General features: G+C 36.4%; 1 protein-coding gene across 1 annotated transcript in view; it reads left to right on the top strand.

Moving 5' to 3' along the window:
- ABCD3 (ATP binding cassette subfamily D member 3) overlaps positions 1-22,134 on the top strand; it is an 89,146-nt gene that overhangs the window by 44,321 nt on the left and 22,691 nt on the right. Inside the window, exons 4-10 of the mRNA XM_027536451.1 lie at positions 3,154-3,242; positions 10,882-10,951; positions 12,306-12,403; positions 12,758-12,881; positions 15,467-15,523; positions 17,787-17,929; positions 20,849-20,918. Of these exons, the coding sequence (XP_027392252.1) occupies positions 3,154-3,242; positions 10,882-10,951; positions 12,306-12,403; positions 12,758-12,881; positions 15,467-15,523; positions 17,787-17,929; positions 20,849-20,918 (651 nt within the window). The remainder of the gene's footprint in view (positions 1-3,153; positions 3,243-10,881; positions 10,952-12,305; positions 12,404-12,757; positions 12,882-15,466; positions 15,524-17,786; positions 17,930-20,848; positions 20,919-22,134) is intronic.

Here is a 22,134-nt window from a genome sequence, read left to right as displayed (position 1 = left end):
TTTATTAAAAATCAATGGGTTCTTCTGTTGTCAGTTTAATACCTAACTTTGAGGTGGTGGGACCAGGTAGGAAGATGGTACCCTTCCTGCCAGCCAACTCTGGGAAACGTTGGGGGAGCAGCTGTCACAACTCAGTCCCATAGACTCTTTTTTGACGTTGTTTTCTTTCTTATGGATTCATTTGTTACTTCTGTGTTTTTGACTCCCTGCCTTGTCTTTGACATTTTTAGTACCTTCACCTTTTTTGAAAACAAGATTTGTTTGCAAAAATTGCAGAAGTCGTAGATGCATTTGCCCCTCAATTCTGTAAATTCAAAATCAAACACTTTATCCAGCAAACATTTCCCCTGCCATACCCCTCCTCTCTGACGTTAGCATCTTTGTTGCTGTATATATTCTTCCAATTTAGAAAGATTAAGGTCGGCTTTGAGTGGGTGTGTGTGGGAATTAGAGACTGGAGTGTAGATTCTTGCCCCGCACACAAGACAGTTACTCCTCACCAGCACCTCAGTCTCTCATCTCTCCTCAGTAATCTATCTCTCCCAGCATTGCTTAAGTAATGTTCTTTAAACAACAGTTTTTAATATTTTGTTCAAGCTGAAAGCTTGCAGTAGTTTTTTAAGCTCTGCTGGATATGATAATTCATGTGGTTTTAATCTATTTTTTATTCTCCATTAAATCTTTTTTTTTTTTAACTCATAATCCTCATTCTCTTTTTGGTTTACTTGGTTTATTTGATGTATTTCTAATGTCATAACCCTCTTTTGTTACTTCACACCTTCCAATTTGCCACTTACTGCAAGAAGCGATGCAAATATACTTACTTACATTGGTCTGTTTTCTTGTTGTGTGTAAATCTTGCCTTAATAACTAAATTGAAAGCCCTGCTGGGGCAGGGGCACTGCCTATTAAAGGTTTTCCTAACAAATTGAACCAAATTTATTCTACTTAAGCAAAATTTTAGTCTTCAGTATTTGTTGATAACTGTATGTTGGTAGTTGTCATTTTTCTTTATTAGAGTCGCATATTCGAAACATAGGACAATCACAGTACAATGTAATCTAGGTAGTCTAGGTTATACTGCTGGTTTCTGTCATTGATTATGTGAAGGCAAATCATTGACCTGCCTAGGATTCACTTTTTAATGTAATTCTGGTTAACGGTGACCTTCAAGAGGGTTTACACCAAAGGGACCGTGCCCTCCTAGTGCCCCCATCCCTGTAGGGACCCCTCTGACCCACGCCTCTGCAGGAAGCCCTCCCAACACTAGCAGGGACTTGTGTTTCAGTCTCCTGTGGGATCGCTACTCCTTTCCTCTGAGTCTTCAGTTCAATTCAGTTCAGTCGCGTCTGACTCTTTGCGACCCCATGGACTGCAGCACACCAGGCCTCCCTGTCCATCACCAACTCCCGGAATTTACTCAAAGTCCTGTCCATTGAGTTGGTGATGCCATCCAGTCATCTCATCCTCTGTTGTCCCCTTCTCCTCTCGCCTTCAGTCTTTCCCAGCATCAGGGTCTTTTCAAATGAGCCAGCTCTTTGCATCAGGTGTCCAAAGTACTGGAGTTTCAGCTTCAGCATCAGTCCTTCCAATGAACATTCAGGACTGATTTTCCTTTAGGATGGACTGATTTGATCTCCTTGCTGTCCAAGGAACTCTCGAGAGTCTTCTCCAACACCACAGTTCAAAAGCATCAATTCTTCATTGCTCAGCTTTCTTTATAGTCCAACTCTCACATCCATACATGACCACAGGAAAAACCACAGCCTTGACTAGACGGACCTTTGCTGGCAAAGTAATGTCTGCTTTTTAATATGCTGTCTAGGTTGGTCATAACTTTCCTTCCAAGGAGTAAGCGTCTTTTAATTTCATGGCTGCAGTCACCATCTGCAGTGATTTTGGAGCCCAAGAAAATAAAGTCTGCCACTATTTACACTGTTTCCCCATGTATTTCCCATGAAGTGATGGGACCGGATACCATGATCTTTGTTTTCCGAATTTGGAACTTTAAGCCAACTTTTTCACTCTCCCCTTTCACTTTCATCAAAAGGCTCTTTAGTTCTTTGCTTTCTGCCATAAGGGTGGTGTCATCTGCATATCTGAGGTTATTGATATTTCTCCTGGCAATCTTGGTTCCAGCTTGTGCTGCATCCAGTCCAGCGTTTCTCATGATGTACTCTGCATAGAAGTCTTGGTGTGTGCAAAGTTTTGTTCGTGCCCTCCCTAGACTTCCCTGGTGGCTCAGACGGTAAAGCGCCTGTCTACGATGCGGGAGACCCGGGTTCGATCCCTGGGTTGGGAAGATCCCTTGGAGAAGGAAATGGCAATCCACTCCAGTACTATTGCCTGGAAAATCCCATGGACAGAGGAGCCGGGTAGGCTACAGTCCATGTGGTCGCAGAGAGTCGGACACGACTGAGCGACTTCACGTTCACGTTCCCAAGACTGGAATCTCTGTTTCCCGCAGTCCTGTGGAAGTCTTGTGATCAAATACCACTGGCCATCAAGGTCAGATACCCTGGGGATTCCTAATCCCTTTGTTAGATCCCCAGGCTGGGAAGCCTGACGTGGGGTTCAGAACCTTCACAACAGTGGGAGAACTTCTTTTGGTATTTTTCTCCAGTTTATGGATCACCCACTTGGCGGGTATGGGCTTTGATTTTATCACGATTGTGGTGCTCCTCCTACCATCTTGCTACAGTTTCTCCTTTGTCTTTGGACGTGGGGTGTCTTTTTTTGGTAGGTTCTATCATCCTCCTGCCGATGGTTGTTCAACAGCTACTTATGATTTTGGTGTTCTCGCAGGAGGAGATGAGGGCACATCCTTCTACTCCACCATCTTGAGCTGGAAGCACTTTTTAATTCTGGATGAAAAAGATTAACTGATCTACAAGGCCTTTTCCATTTGTAATATATATTTAAACTTCTTTCAAAATTATATTGATGTATGGCAGAACCAATACAATACTGTAATTAACCTCCAATTAAATAAATTTATATTAAAAAAAATTACCTATCAGTAAAATGTCAGCCAACTACAGTAAAGGTAGAGTAAAGCTTTGAATTTAGAAACCAAAAATCTTTATCAAAGTAATGTTTCTTTTAACTTTCTAAAATGCACTTAATTAATTTACTCTACCTGGTTTATTTTAGACAGGTTACTTGATACTTATTGCTGTTATGCTGGTGTCTCGAACATTCTGTGACGTTTGGATGATTCAAAATGGGACGCTCATTGAAAGGTACTTTTCATCTTCCTCCTTTTTTGTATGAAATACTAACTTGTGTCATATTTAAGCATTATCTTAAGCAAGAAATAGATTCTAATTAGGTATAAATAACGTAAGTCAGATTATGTCTTTGTTCATTTATTTAGTAGATATTGATTGATTGTCTCCCTTGTGCCATAGGCAGAGATAAGGATGTACCTATTAGTGAACAGGAGAGACCCTAGCAGAGCTGGCAGTTTATAGAGGGTCAGAGACAAGTAAATGGAAAATTATGGGACACCCTGGTGGTCCAGTGGTTAAGACTCTGTGATTCCACTGCAGGGCCAGTGATCTGGTTCCTGGTTGGGAACTAAGATCCTACGTGCTGTGTGACATGGCCAAAAAGAAAAAAAATAAAAAGGGATGTGCTGTATATTAAATTCTGTAATGGAAACTTAAGTCACCAAATTGGATGTCTGATATTAATGAGATAATGTGAGGAAAATATCAAAGCATTTCAGGGAATAATGTTGTGAATGTTTATTAAACAAAAATTATAAGGCATTTTCTTCAGTTTCTGAAGTTAGTGCTTTGTGTATATTTTTTATAGTCTTTGTACATATTATATTATTAATTGCTGTAATAGATGACTTTGAATTTAAAAACAAAAATAACAGTTGTGATATTAACTTTTATCTGTAAATGAAGGGTTTATTCCTTGTGATAATACCAATTTGAATGTCAGTAAAAAATTTTTTCTTGAAATTTTGTTTCTTGGCATGTAGTATTTTATCAGAAAATTTCTTAAAACATTTAAGATAACTTTTTAAATGACAGTACTTAAAATTTTTAAATGCTCCCAAATTTTGAAGGTTTTTTTTTTCTTTGACATCCTTGATTCCTGATTTAAGAGGATTTGTAGGAGAGGAAGAATGTTTTATGCAGGTATTTTCTGACTCCTGTCTCTAGGAAAACTAAGAAGGTTGTCTGCATGGGAGTAAGGCCCCAACCACAGATCTCTGAATGTGTAAATTCCACATGCCTTAGAATACGTGTATGGGTGTCCCGGGGCTTTCCTAGTGGCTCAGATGGTAAAGAATCCACCTGCAGTGAAGGAGACTTGGGTTCAATCCCTGGGTTGCGAAGATCTCCTGGAAAAGGGAATGGGCTACCTATTCCAGTATTTTTGCCTGGAGAATTCCGTGAACAGAGGAGCCTGGCAGGGTAGTCAATGGGGTATAGATGCCAGTATTCAATTCAGGATTCCCTGAATCCTTTGGTTAGCCCCATGGCTTTTTATTTTAATCAAGATAATGTATGGATAGCTTAAGAAGTAAAACGTGAATATAGTTTAATATCAAATAACCTTACAGAACTTAATCACAAAGCCATCGATCCTCTGTGATTCCTGGAGCCGCCTGCCCTCTGTTTTTACTGTTTCATCTCTTACTTTGTCTGCATTTCTTTGTAACATACTTACGTTGCTGTCTCTAGATTTTCAGTTTTAGACACTATGTGTGTATTTCTTTATCTGTTAGAAGAGGAGAGTTAGCTCTCTTACAGTCCTACGTGTGTCGATGCTCATTCTCTCAATGTTGTACCACAGTTTTTTGTTCAATCAAAATTTATTGTTTACATAATTTTGATTATTATTTACAGCTGAGCCACATGCTCTTCTTTGGTAGTTTCTTTTACATACAACGTTTTGTTTTTCCTGCCATTTATAAACTGCAGGTTTTTGTGTACATTAATTTTTTGCCTACTTACTAATTCAGCTCAAGCTTATTGTCAACACTTTAAAATCTCAATTTTGTAATATGCCAAACACATCAGATAACTTACTGATTTTTATTTCTATTACCATCCCTCCCCATACCTCTTGTTAGTTTTCTGTCTTCCTGCTCTCATCAGGATTGATTGTGCTTTAGCTCCACTAAATAGCAGTCATGTTTGAATTTACTTTTATCATGATCTTAGGAATTTTATTCATCTTCCTCTCCTGCATTGAATAACTCGTGTCTTCTGGATCTTTGGTTTTCCTCTTCCTCAGTTTACTTTGTCTTTTTGGCAGATGCAGTCTTCTTCTGAGAATAGGTTACAAGGGAAGTAAAATTTTGGGACCTTGTAGGTCTGATAAAGTCTTCTGTTCTCACACTTGATTGGTAATTTAGCTTTATTTATGCATTCTAAATTAGAAATCACTTTTTGTCAGAATGTGGAAAGCATCACCCTATTGTCTTCTATAGGGCTCTGTGGTTCTCAACCCTGGCTGCAGAATAATTAGACTCATCTGGGGAATTTTGAGAACTACTAATGCCTGGGCCTACCCCTCGGGATTCTGATTCAATTAGTTATTCCTTTTTTGAAGCATCCCAGGTGATCCTACTGTGTAGCCAAGGTTAGAAACTACTGATCCAGTTCCCACATTGGATGTTAGGCCCATTCCTGTGCTGGTTGCCCACCCTTAGTAGCAGATCTGCTTTTACCCCCTTTGGAAGCTTTATTATTTCTTTATTATTGATTCTGTATTGCTAGGGTTTAGGCATTTCACTGAATGTTAGTGTGAATTTTTTTTTGCATTCCTTGTCTTTGTGACCCTTTCAGTCTCATTCTTCATTCCAAAGTAATTTCTTGTGTTTTTAAAAAAGTTCTTCCTCTCCATTTTTTTTTCTTTACTTTTTCTGGAATTCTTACTAGTTGAGTGTTGGACTTCCTGGACTGATCATCTGACTGTAATTTCTCTTCTATATACATCTCTGACATTTTATTGTATATTCTAGGAGATTTCTTTTATCATCCAGTGAATTTTTGTTTTATTTCCAAGTATTGTCTTTTTGTATGAATGTTCATTTTTGGTGGTAGTCATTCTTTCAAGTCTTTGACTTTCACTGTCCTTTGTTATTCTGATCTTTGTCATTCATGTTAGAGCTTTCCTCAAGCAGTCACTCTTGGCTATGTATTCATATTTAACTTGTCAGAAGCCAAGTTGTGGGATTGTTGATTGTCTGGTGTCCCTGAAGGGGATTTGTAGGGAGAGTCTGGCCAGTTTGTGTGTGTGTGTCCCAGTGAGAAATCTTCTAAAGAATCCTAAGAAATCTAAAGAATCCTGAGAAGTAAAGCATTAATATAATTGAAGTATTTGTTTATTGCTGCTAGCACATCAACTTTAGCTAGATCAGTTTCATTGCTAATTTCTCTTTCTGTGAGCTTTGTGCACAAGTAATTTGAGTCCTTTGTATAATTAATATAGAGAAGACTTATATGTCCTTTTACAAACTATAGAATTTTATATATTTTTCCTTTGGCTTTACTTATTATTTAACTGCCATATCTATTAATAAAAATAGGCTTCCTAACTATAGTGTTATTAATTACCTGTGGCAAAAATAACAGGTTACATCCACTGTGAACATTATATTAGATATGTATGTAGAATATGTCACATGATACATATAAAGAACCCTGCACAATCATGGTATAGTATAGAAGATTATTTTTAAACGGTTTTTCCCTTTTATTCAGATTTTGTGATTTCATGTTTTTGTAACCTAAAAGAATAATTTTTAATTTTCTAAACTAGGGATTTCCAACTTTAATTAAATAGATGCTTATTTTAATTTTCTCAAAGACTGAATGCTCTAGAGAAAATGCATTACTAAGAGTAGTTCAGTTCAGTCACTCAGTCGTGTCCGACTCTTTGCGACTCCATGAACTGCAACACACCAGGCCTCCCTGTCCATCACCAACTCCCAGAGTTTACTCAAACTCATGTCCATTGAATCGGTGATGCCATCCAACCATCTCATCCTCTGTCATCCCCTTCTCCTCCTGCCCTCAATCTTTCCCAGCATCAGGGTCTTTTCCAATGAGTCAGCTCTTCGCATCAGGTGGGCAAAGTATTGGAGTTTCAGCCTTAACATCAGTCCTTCCAATGAACACCAGGACTGATCTCCTTTAGGATGGACTGGTTGGATCTCCTTGCAGTCCAAGGGACTCTGAAGAGTCTTCTCCAACACCACAGTTCAGAAGCATCAATTCTTCAGCACTCAACTTTCTTTATAGTCCAACTCTGACATCCATACATGACTACTGGAAAAATCATAGCCTTGACTAGACTAAGAGTAGGTGGTGCATTAATTGGTGATGATAGATAAGAGGAAATTATTGTGTAGCATGAGCCAGCTTATAATTCTGCCAGAGTAATCAACTTGTTAGGTATTCAGTTTTAAAATTTAGTTACGAGATGTAGAAAAAGTAAGAAAACAAAAAATTTTAAGAGTTTTAAGAAGCATATTATTTTCCTGTAATTTAAACTTGCAGAGGTGTTGCAAGAATAGTACAAGGATCTCCTTATTGTGGACTTAAAAAATTACTCCTAACCTAAAAGCTGAGAGTTATGTTTTATTCAGTGGGAATTTTTAGGACTTCAAACCTGGGAGACAGCATCTCCAGTGGCCCAGAGAGAACTGCTCCAAGGAGGCGAGGGGAGGAGCCAGGTTCTATAGAAGTTTTGCAGCAAAGGGCAGGTAGTCTGAACATCAAGAGGTTATTGTTACTTAAAGAAAACCAAATATCCCAAGTTAAGGAATTTAGCTCTTTTCTATGTATGGGAAAATGCAAGAGTCTGGGCTCACAGAAATTCATCATTCCTTTAACATGCACCTCATCTATCTGGGGCCAGTGTTCTGCTTTCACATCCTGAGCCTCCTTTCCTCAGAGCTCATTGAGGGAGCAGCTGCAGTCTGATGGCTGCTAGATGGCAGGTATTCTTTCCTTCCTGAGTACCCTCAGGGCTCAGCAGCTTAACCATCTGTGGTGGCTTCAGTTGCTGATGACTGTGACATCCTTTGTTTACTGATATGACAGGAAATATTCCATTTCTCGTTATATTCTTAACATAACACTCATGGGTTCTAAAGCAGTTGTTTTAAAGTTAATTGTTGAGGTCAGGGGTTTTGAGCAAGAGCCACCCATTCTCCTTGCTTGACCTTGCAATAAACCTTTCTCTGCTCTAAAAATTAAAAAAAGTTAATTGTTAACTTTCTCCTGAATGTTTTTGAGCTTCTGCTGTGCATGAGATATTTGATATTTGGTCAAACTTAAAGTTCTAAGATACTGTGAATTCGTAATATAAAACAATTTGATTTGAAAAAGTAACACGTTTCTTTAACCTGCTACTAAAGCTACACTGTAAGTTTGTCTTTTCCATTTTGACTCTGCCAAAGTGTGTTTAGATTCATATACACTTCTGCTAAAATAGAGTCTCGAAGAGACTTGTTATGATCCTTGATTGCTTAATTTTAGTGTCCTTTATAACTGATGTCTTTGGAACGGGGCAAATTTTAATAGCATAGGTAGAGATTGACAGTTCTATGATATGGAAGGTAGTCCTTCATATCTTGTTGCTGTTGCTAGAGAGGAAGAAATTTTCCTGCACTCTCCTGGGTTTTTCTGGCTGATCTAAGAATTAAATTGACATGAGACAGATTAACAGGAGAAAATGAAACAAAATTTTCATAACATATATACATGGGAGAGACCCTGGAGAACTTAGTAACTCTCCAAAATGGCCAAAGCCCTCATCTTAAAGACCATCTTCAGCTAAAAACAGAAGAGGGTGTTAGGGGTAGTGGTTTGGGGCGTTACAGGGGAGACAAGCAATTTACATGAAGACGGAAAAGTAAATGTTTGGTAAACAAATGTTTGTTGGGCCTTGTGGCCCAGACTTAGAGTGGACTCAGAGTGGACTCAGAGTGGACTCTGATATCTGATTCGCTCAGCACATTTGGCCCATGTGCTTTGCAGATAAATGTGGTCAGAGCTCTGTCCTGGGAGCAGGCCCTTTTTTGTAAATTCTTTAGGTAGCTAAGGGGAAGGCAAACAAGAAAGGCTTCCTGACACTTCTGTTTCTTAAAAATAATCAGCCTAAAACTAGCCTGAGGCCAAAGAGGTGCATTTTGGCAAATTGTGTTCCTCTATACTGCCATATGCAATCATAAATGTATATTTTATTTACACCCACTTGGCTGTAAGTAACATTTTAAAATTACCAAACTATCTTAATTCCTATATGTTTTAGAAGTAGTTATGATTGGGACTATTGTAAAATTACTCTTTATTGATGATTATTTTTCTTTTGCAGCGGAATAATAAGCAGAAATAAAGCTTTATTCAAGAAACCATTTTTTAAATTTATAGCTGCTACTCCAATGGTAAACCATTGCTGAATGATGGCATGTGCTTTACCAGTGTTTGATAATCTTGTGTGTTTCACAGCTTGGGCAGCACTAAAGCACTTTGATTTTATGTGAAATTTGGTTCAGTTTTAATTTAAACCTCTAAACTTTTGTACTGTCTTAATTGCTTCTCATCTCTAATATTCTTACTGCTGTAGACAACATTTTTGTGTGGTTCTATTGTAACTTCTTTCTAGTTCAGCTTAAAATTTTTTTCTTTTTAAATTTTTAGCAGCTATGTCAAGATTGGATCATTAATTTTTCTATTGGTCTAGAGTAACATTTCCCAAAATATGTTCTTGGGAATCTTAGCTATGGCGAAGGAAATGCTACAGTGCTACAAAACTATCTCAGAGAGTTTTACAATGTATAATATACTTGAGAGCTTTGAGAGGCTCTTTGGTAAAGAAATTTGTTAGCTTTAACTCAGGTTTTCCCAAATTTCTTTGACTGTGGACTTCTTTTGCCCTAAAAGATCAGTTGATGTTACTTGGCATTATTCACCTACTCCCTCATAAAAAGCAAATTATTTCTCTGTCAGTGTGTATCCCAGTCATTTGTGTGTGTGTGTGTGTGTGTGTGGAGCTAGGTTTGAATCATTTAGCACAATTGTTTTTAAAAATATATTTAATTTGCTTTGGGGAATATTAGTATTATTTGGAAAAAGAGTACATGATCAAATTCTATTTTTGCACTAGCGCATTTGGTAGTCAAAGATCCTTTACTTATAATGACATCATGGCTTTCTAGGTTAAAAGTAGCAGAATCCTTTAAATAAATTCTTAGTGGATATTTTAAAAACAGTAAATATTTTAAATAAATTAAAAATAGATAGAAGATCTTGTTTCATTGAAATCCCACTATCATCTGTTTTGATAAAATTTTCTTACAACTATTGCTTTCTTAGTTGTTTTTGCTCTCCAATAGCAGAATTGAGTAGTTGCAGCAGAGATCTTACGGCCTGCAAAGCTAAGAAGGGTTTACTGATCTCTCATTAGTCTGTCTCTCTGCCATTAGTTCATACAAATGACAATCAGTATGTTAAAATATTTAAAACAAACAAATACTAGTTTGTTTTATCCACAGTAATCCACTCCTGGGTCTGTAAAGTTAATTGTTTCACCATATAAAACCCCTTTTGTGACTGCTTAATTAAGCCTGCTATTTAATTATCATTTTTATGAGGGAAAGAACTAGCTGTCATTCTTATTTAATTTTGCCATTTATAGAGTGATTTCCAGGCAAGCTGTTTAAAATGGTAAAATTTCAAAAGTTCAAGCTTTTGTTAGAAAATGACTTTAGCATCTTTTTTTTTTATTGATTCATTTGATTCAATAAACTTTTCCAAAAATAATTTTAGAGATTTACAGAGTTTTTTTGTGTGTGACAAATATTGCTTCTTTTGCAACTAATGCATTGCATGTGGTGGTTTGCAGTGGTATCATTGGTCGTAGCAGAAAAGATTTCAAGAAATACTTATTCAACTTCATCGCTGCTATGCCTCTCGTAAGTGTTATTTCTTTAAAAATTTTTACATAGAAAAAAATTGCATCTTACTAAAATCTTTTAAGGATTTTTACTTATTAAGTTCTTTAAAGATTTATATGCTAAATTTTTTCAAGTTTAGTTTTGTAATTTATAGGAAATGTATCAATGCAAACCTTTATACTAGATGGAAAAACTTAAAGGAATTATGCTTGGATCAATTTCTTTGCATCATATGTGGGTATGTACAACTGGAGATGATGTTTTCTGACCGTTAGGCCAGAGTTTCTCATAGTAACATAGTAAACAGGATGGAAATAGTATCCCTCCCCAAGCTGTGACAACAAAAAATGTCTTCAGTGTCTCCAAACATTGCCAGATGTCCTGTGAGGGCTAAGGTGAGGTTGTGGAGGCAGTGAGCTGAGGGCAGAAATCCTGGTTGAGAGTCACTGATGTGGGCTATACACTGTTACTTGAACCACTAACGTGATTTAAGTTGAATTGGAATTTATTGCGTGGATTTACTAAAAATAAAGATAAGTGGTCCAAATCATAAGTAATGTTCTTAGCTTGAGTATTTTATTGGCACAATAAGAATTTTAGTATTTTTTGTGTGAGAGTAATAGGGAGGAACTTGATTGTAAAATTTACTTGATTGTAAAATCTAATTATTAGAAAATATGTCAGATTTAATAAAGCTTGAGGATAGTCATACATGGAAATCCTTCTAAAAGAGAAAATTAAGCAGCATTGGTGTCAATCAAAGATTAAGATTCAGCAGACCAGTGTTTTCTTGACAAAATTTTTATGTAAATGTGACTTTAGAACTATGGAAAAATTAATTTTAATATAGTGGTGGAAAAGAGTAAAGGTGACTCCAGAAATAATCTAGAAAATGGCGTTAATTGGTGTAAAACTTGTGGTATTTTTTTTAACAGATGCAAATGTGGTGTGTATAGAATCCCATTAGCTAGGATTGTAGTGCTGGTAGTAGCAAAGAAAAGATATACTAAGCATAAATGTCAGTACTCCTGAAGCAAGTTCTTTACATTGAATAAACAGGTGACAAATTTGGCCTTTTGTTTGTTTATACACACCTTCCCCACCGCAAATAGTTGCAAGATTCTTTTCATAATTAATACTAATATATTTTAAAATTAATTTTCAAGTAAAGGGTAATAGCTAATTGCATTTGATGTAGCATATTCTCTTTGTGTGTTTGGGACTGTTAAGTAAAAACTGAATTATATCAATTCAAACTATCAGTTATTAAAAAATTATAGGATTTGGGGACAAAGCCAATGATAGGAAAATAAATTATGATTTCGTAAGCAGAAATGAAGCAAAACTAATAATGTGTGTTTGTTTGTTTTAGATTTCTCTGGTTAATAACTTCTTGAAGTTTGGGTTAAATGAGCTCAAACTGTGCTTCCGAGTAAGATTAACCAAGTACCTCTATGAGGAATATCTCCAGTAAGTGATAACCTAATTTTATATTAAAAATAAAAATAATACTTATGATAATGAGATATAGAAGTCTTTCTCTTTTATGAGATATGTTTTTCAAGTGAATTGCTCTTGAACCAGAAGCATATATGGAAAGATCTCAACTATTTGGAATCTAATCCTGACTCTTCCATTAACTGGCAAATCATCCTTCTCTAGACTGGGATCTTCATCTCTAAAATAAATTAGGGCAATCTTTAGGTCCTCTTCTAGCTCCAAAGTTTTCTGTTTCTACAAATTTGTACTACATAGTATAACATGATTTTTTTGTTGTTGTTTTTTAGAATCATTTGTTTTAAAATCATCTTCTTGTTATTTTAGAGCTTTCACATATTATAAAATGGGAAATCTGGACAACAGAATAGCTAATCCAGACCAGCTACTTACACAAGATGTGGAAAAGTTTTGTAACAGTGTAGTTGATCTGTATTCAAATCTTAGTAAGGTAAGTGTGTCTGTTTTTGTTGTTAATTTGCTAAATTTTGAATCTAAGCAAATGTATATGATGAACATGACAGCAGCCTATAAGTATTTAATGCTTTTATTAAAAAAATTAAACTTAAAAGCTTCTGCCCAACAAAGGAAACTATTAGCAAGGTGAAAAGGCAGCCTTCAGAATGGGAGAAAATAATAGCAAATGAAGCAACTGACAAACAACTAATCTCAAAAATATACAAGCAACTCCTACAGCTCAACTCCAGAAAAATAAATGACCCAATCAAAAAATGGGCCAAAGAACTAAATAGACATTTCTCCAAAGAAGACATACAGAGGACTAACAAACACATGAAAAGATGCTCAACATCACTCATTATCAGAGAAATGCAAATCAAAACCACTATGAGGTACCATTTCACGCCAGTCAGAATGGCTGCAATCCATGTCTACAAGCAATAAATGCTGGAGAGGGTGTGGAGAGAAGGGAACTCTCTTGCACTGTTGGTGGGAATGCAAACTAGTACAGCCACTATGGAGAACAGTGTGGAGATTCCTTAAAAAACTGGAAATAGAACTGCCTTATGATCCAGCAATCCCACTGCTGGGCATACACACTGAGGAAACCAGAAGGGAAAGAGACACGTGTACCCCAGTGTTCATCGCAGCACTGTTTATAATAGCCAGGACATGGAAGCAACCTAGATGCCCATCAGCAGATGAATGGATAAGAAAGCAGTGGTACATATACACAGTGGATGTCTTCCTACCCATTTCTCCACTTCAGTATTTCTAATTCTAATAGCTCATTTAATTAATAGTCAAAAAATTTTCACAAGATATTAGTATATTTCAATTTTTCTAATTACTGTTTTTCCCCCTTTCCAGAATATTGCCAGAGCTTTTGACTCTGACCTTAACCAGTGTTCTTCATGATGGTTATATCAGCTCTTACTTATTCTTCTTATCTCACCATCCTTACAGTTTTTGCTGTGATTTTCTCGTGAAGCCATTTTCTTTGCCTTTACTTCCTGCATTAGCTGGGAAATGCAGTGGTCATCTTGAAGATTTCTGCTTAGCATTACCGCCTCCCCCTCTTCCTCTCAGATGCCCCATTTCCCATCTGATCCACATGACTGCTCTTGATCTGTGGTCGGAACTTGTCTCAAAGAGGACCACTTATAGTATCTTGCCTTGGGCCACAGTTAATCCACGTATCCAGTCTTGAGACAGAAAACTGTATACAAGGCGCTGGGTCACAATGGAAGACTAGGAATACTTCCTCTTCAGCCTTGTGGACGAAGAAGTACAGGCAGGTGTTAGAAAAGTAATGTGTATTCACAAGAACTTTACCCCTCTTGATAGGCCTACTACTAAGATGCCTTTTTCACTTCATGCCAAACTTTGTCCTTTATTTAGCTCTTTCTTTAAGTCTTTACTGATCCAAACTCTAGAAACTGAGGTAGCAACAAATTGCTCGGTAATCCAGCTGCCTTTTTCCTCTGCCTTTTACCACATTTTAAAGTTTGTTCTCCATGTGTGTGTGGTGGTTGGGGTCGGGAAGGAGAGATGCTGTATATATTATTCTGGTAATTTTGTAGACCTTGTTGTGTATTCTTTATTACATCTTGGCACTTGAGTTAGTCCATAGCTCAGGACTTATCACATCTGCAATAAAGAAAAATGTTAGCATATTAACTAATTGTAGTGGTGCTATATACTATAGTATATTTACTTTATAAAATATGTAATTGTTTGAACTCTGACTTAAACTGAATCATTATTTTTGTCAGTAATTTAAGTGCACTTGAACTTTATATGTATAGGTAAGTATGCCTAACTTCTTGATAGTTCATAAGACAGGAAAGAAAAGGTTCATCTTAGTACAAGCCAATTATGAGCCAACCCACCTATCCTAGTAATGATATAGATATTAGAAAAGGTGGCTATGGACTTAAATGAACACGATTTGGGTTTCTTGAAAAACACTTCAAAACATGTACAACTTTTGGTATGTCAATTAAATTGTCTCTATGTGAAGAGCAGTAAATTAATGTTATTTTAGTTTTAGGAGCTTGAGTTTTAGATCATAAAATTAAGATTTATAAACTTACTCAACGTATTTCAACATATAGATGTTGTGGTAAAGTCTAACATCAAGAGCAGAAAGAGTCTCTCATTTTTCAGATGAAGATATATAGAAACCAGAAAAACAGGTAGTAGATTTGGGGTTATAACTCAGATCATTTTCTTGCATCTTTATAGTACATTAAGAAATTGCTAAGTAAGTAATGGTTAGTTGTCACAGTAGAGCTATCTTAGTTGATGGAAAGTGGTAAATATTTTCCCTAATTGATGGTCAGTAGACATTGGTCAGGCTGTCTCCATTTTGAGCTTCTTGAGAATAAGAATTGTGTCTTTTATGTATTCATCGAGCTACGTACTGTACAGTACCTTGTACAGAGTGAGAACTCTATGTGTTGACAATTATGTGTTAAATGTTGACTAGCATTGTGTATTTAACATGCTTATTAGCTATCAGTGTAGGCAGTTTTGTTCTTTTTAATTCTGTGCCTTCTGATGTTTATTTTACAGCCATTTTTAGACATAGTTTTGTATATCTTCAGGTTAACCAGTGCAATAGGAGCTCAGGTGAGTTTACTTTTTCTGTCTTTTAAATTGCTTTAATACTGTGCTGTGAATAGCTGGATGGTTTGTTGGAATTTTTATGTATCTCAAAGAGTGTGATTTTACAAGTGTAGCTAATAAAGTCTGGTTATAAAATAATACTCTACTAGAGATTTTTAAAGTTTTCTGATTCAGCTTTTCAGTGTTTCTTAAGCCAGACACTTGGAAAATTTTTGTGGTTTTAATAACCAGAAATGCTTAAACATTGAACACACCTGTATTTATTGTTGCAAGGTAATGCCTAAAAGGGGCTTCACTGGTAGCTCAGCTGGTAAAGAATCCATCTGTAATGCAGTAGACCCCGGTTTGATTCCTGGGTTGGGAAGATCCCCTGGAGAAAGGATAGGCTACCCACTCCAGTATTCCTGGGCTTACCTGGTGGCTCAGCTGATAAAGAATCCGCCTGCAATGTGGGAGACCTGGGTTCGACTGCTGGGTTGGGAAGCTCCCCTGGAGAAGGGAAAGGCTGCCCTCTCCAGTATTCTGGCCTGAAGAATTGCATGGACTGTATGTATAGTCAATGGGGTCGCAAAGAGTCAGACACGACTGAGCGACTTTCACTTTCTTTTTTATTTCAGTGCCTAAAAAGAGATTTGGAGACAGCTATTTTAATATGAAATATGAATGTTTAATTACATTTAGAATGACTATAACAGTTTTAATAGTATTTTATAATAATATAAATTGTTGACTGTCCCATGAGGTCATCTTATTAGGTCTCTTTGACATTTGTGTTGATAAGATCTTTAAATGTTCTGAGTATTCTTATTGAAGTCTAACTTTAGTCATTTAATATGTAAGATTATTGTTATATATTTATAACAATCATATAATAATTTGGTTGTTTTATGTATATATATATATACATATTTATGTATATATTTTTGTGGTTATTAATAAATAATTTATATAGTGACTTTTGTTCCATTTCAAAACATTGGGGAAAATAGTTTTTTATTTTAATGTTCTTGTCTGTCTTCCTAACCTTTTGATACCTCATAAGTTGGGTTAAATCATTTTTATAACTTGTTTTTACTATAAATAAGTAAATAGTCTTAATGCCTCTTATTGGTATAACTTTTTATGGTACTTATTACATGTTTATAACACTTAAGTATTATATTTATATTTAAAAATGTCTCCATATATTCTTATTTTCTGATTTTGTATTTCTTAGAGGTAGAGACTATGCTTTAGTTATCTCTTTTATCCGTACCTCTAGTAATTATTGAAAAGCATTGAATCAGTCACATTGAATTTAAAAATAATACACACCATATTCCAATTTAATATATGCTATATTCCATATACACTGTCTGAATAAAAAGATGAGTAAGACACAGTTCCTACTGAAGAGGAGTTATGATCTGGTGAAAGAATAGATAGTCAAACAGTTGTAATGGAGAGTGATAAGCCCAGTAGTGGAAGTGAATAATGTCTTTAGTGTCCAGAAGAATTGGAGGTGATACTGGAGCTGCTTTGAGGATAAGTCAGACTTTTTTAGATATGTCAGGCTTGCTAGACAGAAGAACAACTTCACTGAGTAGCATGTTCAGGAAACAATTATTTCAGTATGGCAGAACATAAGGATATATATGGGAATGAAGAGTTTGAAAAGGCAAGCTTGAAGCTTCTCTCTTGGAAGGGTCAATGCATATGGAGATACTTTACCACATTATGGCAGCTAGAAGCAAGACGCCGGAGAAGGGAAAGGCAAATTGAGCTCATTTGCGGGAACTGAGCTTGAGGTTACAGAGAAGTAAACAAAAGATGTACAGTAAATATTTGGAAACAGTATCTAGGACTGATGGGATTAGAGATATAAATTTGGGAGGCAAAGGGAGCAAGAAAAGGAAACCTCAGGCAATACTAACTAGTGAGAAGGTGAAAGAGAGTTCTGCACATTATTGTGGAATCAAGAATATCAAGAAGAGCTCCGTCAGAAGAGTTTTTAGATGCTGTAGAAAGAGTGAGGACTGCAATTAGGAGTTTTTAAGTGAGCAAATTTGGGAGAGCTGGGGGAGAGATGTATGGTGGGAGGAGAAGTAAATGAGTAGTGAAAACAAAGAGGCCCAGTGGGTATCTTCTTAGAAAAGAAACAAGGGAAAAAGTCAAAAGAGTGATTTCTTTCAAGGTAACTGGAGTTAATTATAAATTGTGCATGTTGCATTCAGTGAATTTATGATATCCTTGATCTTTGTATATCTTTCTCTCCTAATAATATCAGGGCCCAGCAAGCATGATGGCCTACTTGCTTGTTTCTGGGCTATTCCTAACTCGAATTAGACGACCCATTGGTAAGATGACAATAACTGAGCAAAAACTTGAAGGAGAGTATAGATACGTTAATTCTCGGCTCATCACAAACAGGTAAGGACAAATGTATTAAATGTATTTAACTGTACTAAAAATTCCTTTGTGTGGATATTGAAGTCATATAAGCCAACTCCAAAAAATCTAGTAACGCTGTTACTGAAATTATGTCTCTGTGTATTTACTTTTTTTGAAAATATACATTATGAAGGATATTGGTTTTATTAAGTAATCTTAATAACTACATTTCTAACCCTTTTTCTTATTAACTATTTAGTATCCCTGATTGACCTCTTCGTGTCTTCTGTTGGCTAATTTTCTGTTAATTTCACATAAAGCAAAGTCAGAAATTTTAATTCAAATTTACTTACTTCTTCAGAGAAAATTTTATCTCAGTTTATCCACAAGTATTTTTTGTTTGAGTCTATATTTGGAGCACTCAAAGTTAATGCAGTCTCCTTGCATGTGTCTCTGTCTATTTTCCAGATAGTTTAAAAATCCAAAGTAGGGAGAAGTATTGGGCTTTAGAGCCAGCCTGCCTAGTTTCCAAATCTACCTTCTCCACCTATCAATTATATAATATATGACTTTTGGAAAGTTATTTATAGTTTCATTTTTCTTATTTATACTAGGTAGCTAATTCAGGGTTGTCATGAGGACTAATATGATATATATAAAACTTCCAGCACTGTTTTTAATGTGTAGCAGGTACTCAATAAATTTTCTCATGTATTGATGATCTGTCAACCTTAAGTCATTTTGAGTCATATTTATTTACTACCCTGTTGGCATTACAGAATTATTTAGGAAATGGTCTTTTAAAAGTTCCTTCTTCCTTTATTTCCTTGGATTGATAAAACAGTACTTACTGGTTTTAAATAGGCTTTTTGTGTTGTAGGGAGGCAGAAGAATAAAAGGTTTTGTACAGAGGTGATTTGCCAAGTGAATGAAAGAGCTATTAGCTAGGATGTTTTCCAATGCAAGAAACGGAAAACCCTGACTCGGGTGGCTCCAACAATAAGGACATTTACTACTTCACGTAAAAACTCTTAAGATGGACCAGCTCCAGGCACAGCATGCTCAGGGTGTCTGACTCTTCTCCTGACTCTGTCCTCCTCTATATGTTCCCCTTTTCCTCTGGCTAATTATTTTTCTGATCATAGGATGGCAAAAGCAGTTCTAGATCTAGATCCACCAGCCCTCGTCTCCTGCAAAAAGTCCAGAAACAAAAGCAGCCACTTTTGCTGTCTCTTTAAGAGAGTGGGAAGCCCCCACAACAACTTTCTTTTCACATCTCATTGGCCAGAATTATCACTAAAGCAGTTACAGCGAAGTCACTGGCTTAGATCAGTTGGAACTCTTTCCCCTTTGGATTGGGGCTTGAGGCTGTTCCTCAACCACTTGGGTGCCTAGAAAAGGATACAAAACTTTAAGAAAATTGGGGTTCTCTTAGGAGGAAGGATATGGAAGAGAAAAGATGCTGAATAGGCAGTTGTTAGTATTGTGGAAGTTCTGAGCTTTCAGGTTTTAAGTTTAGGATAAAATGTTCAGGAGAAGTAGGGTTCTCACCTTGTCTTTCTCAATGGACTTAAATGTGTGGAGGAGGTAGAAGGAATTAAGAAATTTTAGGTACAGAATTGTGTTAAACTAGGATTCTGATACCCTGGGGCTCTCTGCTGCTGCTGCTAAGTCGTGTCAGTCGTGTCCGACTCTGTGCAACCCCATAGACGGCAGCCCACCAGGCTTCCCCGTCCCTGGGATTCTCCAGGCAAGAACACTGGAGTGGGTTGCCATTTCCTTCTCCAATGCATGAAAGTGAAAAGTGAAAGTGAAGTCGCTCAGTCATGTCTGACTCTTAGCGACCCCATGGACTGCAGCCTACCCAGGCTCCTCCATCCATGGGATTTTCCAGGCAAGAGAACTGCAGTGGGATGCCATTGCCTTCTCCTTGGGGCTATTATTGTGTAAAGGAAACTGGGAAAGGCTAGTCAAACATGATGCAACTATATGGAAAGTTAATTTACTTAAAGGTATTGAGGTAAGGGCTACCTTGTTTTTATGATGCAAAAAAAATACAGGTACATTTTAGACTAGAATATAATGTTCACATAAATTTTTGAGGCGGGGGAAGAGACTTTTAAGAAATATTGTGTTTTAACTTTGCCTTCTAGACTCGCATGTAAATCTTTCCTTTCCTCTGCTGTAAGAGATACTTTGCTGAGACAGTTTGCATCAATCTGGGTAGAGTAGAAAACTAGATGTTAGGGTCAGATACAAGTTATAATCTCAGCTGTTTAACTTGTCAGCTGCATGACTTCTGCACATTAACTACACTAAACCTTTCTTCACTCATAAAATGCCCTTTTTTTCCTAGTTAAGATTGTTGTGGCCCCTGTGTACCTGTTCAGATCAGCTCAGGGAAAGAGGAATTGTTGTGAGGATATGGTGGGGTTCCAAGAATAAGGACAACTGTGCAGCTAGGCCTCCTGGGAGCTGGCAACTGTCAGGCAGGGAGGAATTAATTTGTTTTTCTGTCCTTTAAAGGCTATATGTCATGCATCACTACCTGTTTTTTTCCTAACTCTTGTTGTCTCCTTTAACTTCTGGCTCAGTTTGTAATCTGAGATGGCTGTCCCAGTCCTGCCTTCCTATATGTCATGGTATCTTCCTTCTTGTTTCTTTATTCACTTTTCTGAGAACTAGCTCAGCACATCTTTTCCAGCCAGGCTACATGTGGGATATGCAACTCGTGTCCAAAGTGCAGCCTGTGATGCAGTCAGGTGTATCAGTACAGGTTTAACTGTGCTCTGATCAGTTGAGCTATGTATAGATCATGGCTTGAGAAGTACCCAATAAACTGTTAGTCACAGAGTGTTCGTTTATATACAAATACTTAGTCAATAAATATGGTATTTTAAGTTATTTTCTAGGCTTAAGTAGCATTAAAACTAATTGCTAAATTATTTTCCTTAATAGTGAAGAAGTTGCCTTTTACAATGGAAATAAAAGAGAAAAGCAGACAATCCACTCAGTCTTCCAAAAACTGGTAAGATAAACATGTTGGAGGCTCATGTATGTATGGAAAAAAAAATCTTGACCTGTGCCAGGATACATATATACCTTTAATCTTTAAAAGATTTATTTTTAAATAGCTATAAAGAATTTTTATGCTGTGTTTTCCTAAAAACTATCAAACCAATACGTTAAGTTGCCCAGTTATAAAAATGGGTAGATTTATTAAAATAATTATCATGTATTTTTGAAGTGGTTACTTAGGAGTCTTATTTAATGATAAACCAAGTGATAATTACAGAAAGGATTTGTTCTGTAGTATTTCTGGGAATACTGTGAGCACAGTTCAGCAAACATTTTCTGTAGTGGGCACGATAAGTACCATGTATGGTTTAGGCTTTTCAGGCCCTATGGTCTCTCTTGCAACTATTCAACTCTCTCCTTCAAAGTAGCCATATGTAAATGAATGGATGTGGTATGTTCTAATAAAACTTATTTACTGAAGTAAGTGGCAGGCTGGATATGAACTGTGGATCATAGTTTGCTGGCCTTTTACTTAGAATATAAACATTGTTTCTTATGTAAACAGTATGCAAACTATGCTTCGGTTTTTATCTACTTGCCACGGGGAAGATTTGAATTTAGTTAATTTTGTTGATTATTCATTCAGAAGATACCGAGCACCATCTAAAGGGGTCTTGCGTGTCCAGGTGACAGTGGTGTGTAATGGACCAAATCCTGCCTTTAAGGAGCTTACATTTTAGTGGAAAGTTTTGAAATCAAATACATATTTGAGGTGATTTTTAAAGGTTAAAGAAGTTGTTATTTTAAATTATTTAAATTAAGGTTAAAGAAATTGAGTTTTTGTCTGTTTATGTTTAACATGACTGAAATTTGATAGCATTCACTGATAAAATGCATTTACGGTAATTGTCTAAGGGACTGCTGTTAACTAGTTCACTCTTCACGTGGCTTGCCCATGCTTTTGCATTAGAGTTCAGCCCCAAAGTTAACACCTTTTGAGGCCATGTCTTCTTTGATTAATCCATCTAAAGTGACCTTCACCAGTTACTTCCCATTTTAATGATCTGTTTTTCTTAAAAGCATTCATTACAATTTCTAATTATCTTGTTTTTTTACTGGTTGTCTTCTTCATTAGAATGTAAATTCCATGAGCTCAGGAACCTTGTCTTTTTATTCACTGTTGCGTCTTCATCACTGAGCTCAATATATAACATCTGGCATTCACT

This window comes from Bos indicus x Bos taurus, chromosome 3 (assembly GCF_003369695.1).
Source record: "Bos indicus x Bos taurus breed Angus x Brahman F1 hybrid chromosome 3, Bos_hybrid_MaternalHap_v2.0, whole genome shotgun sequence".
Taxonomy (NCBI): Eukaryota; Metazoa; Chordata; class Mammalia; order Artiodactyla; family Bovidae; genus Bos; species Bos indicus x Bos taurus.
Note: the sequence above shows the minus strand (reverse complement) of the source record. Positions and strands in the feature narration are given on the sequence as shown.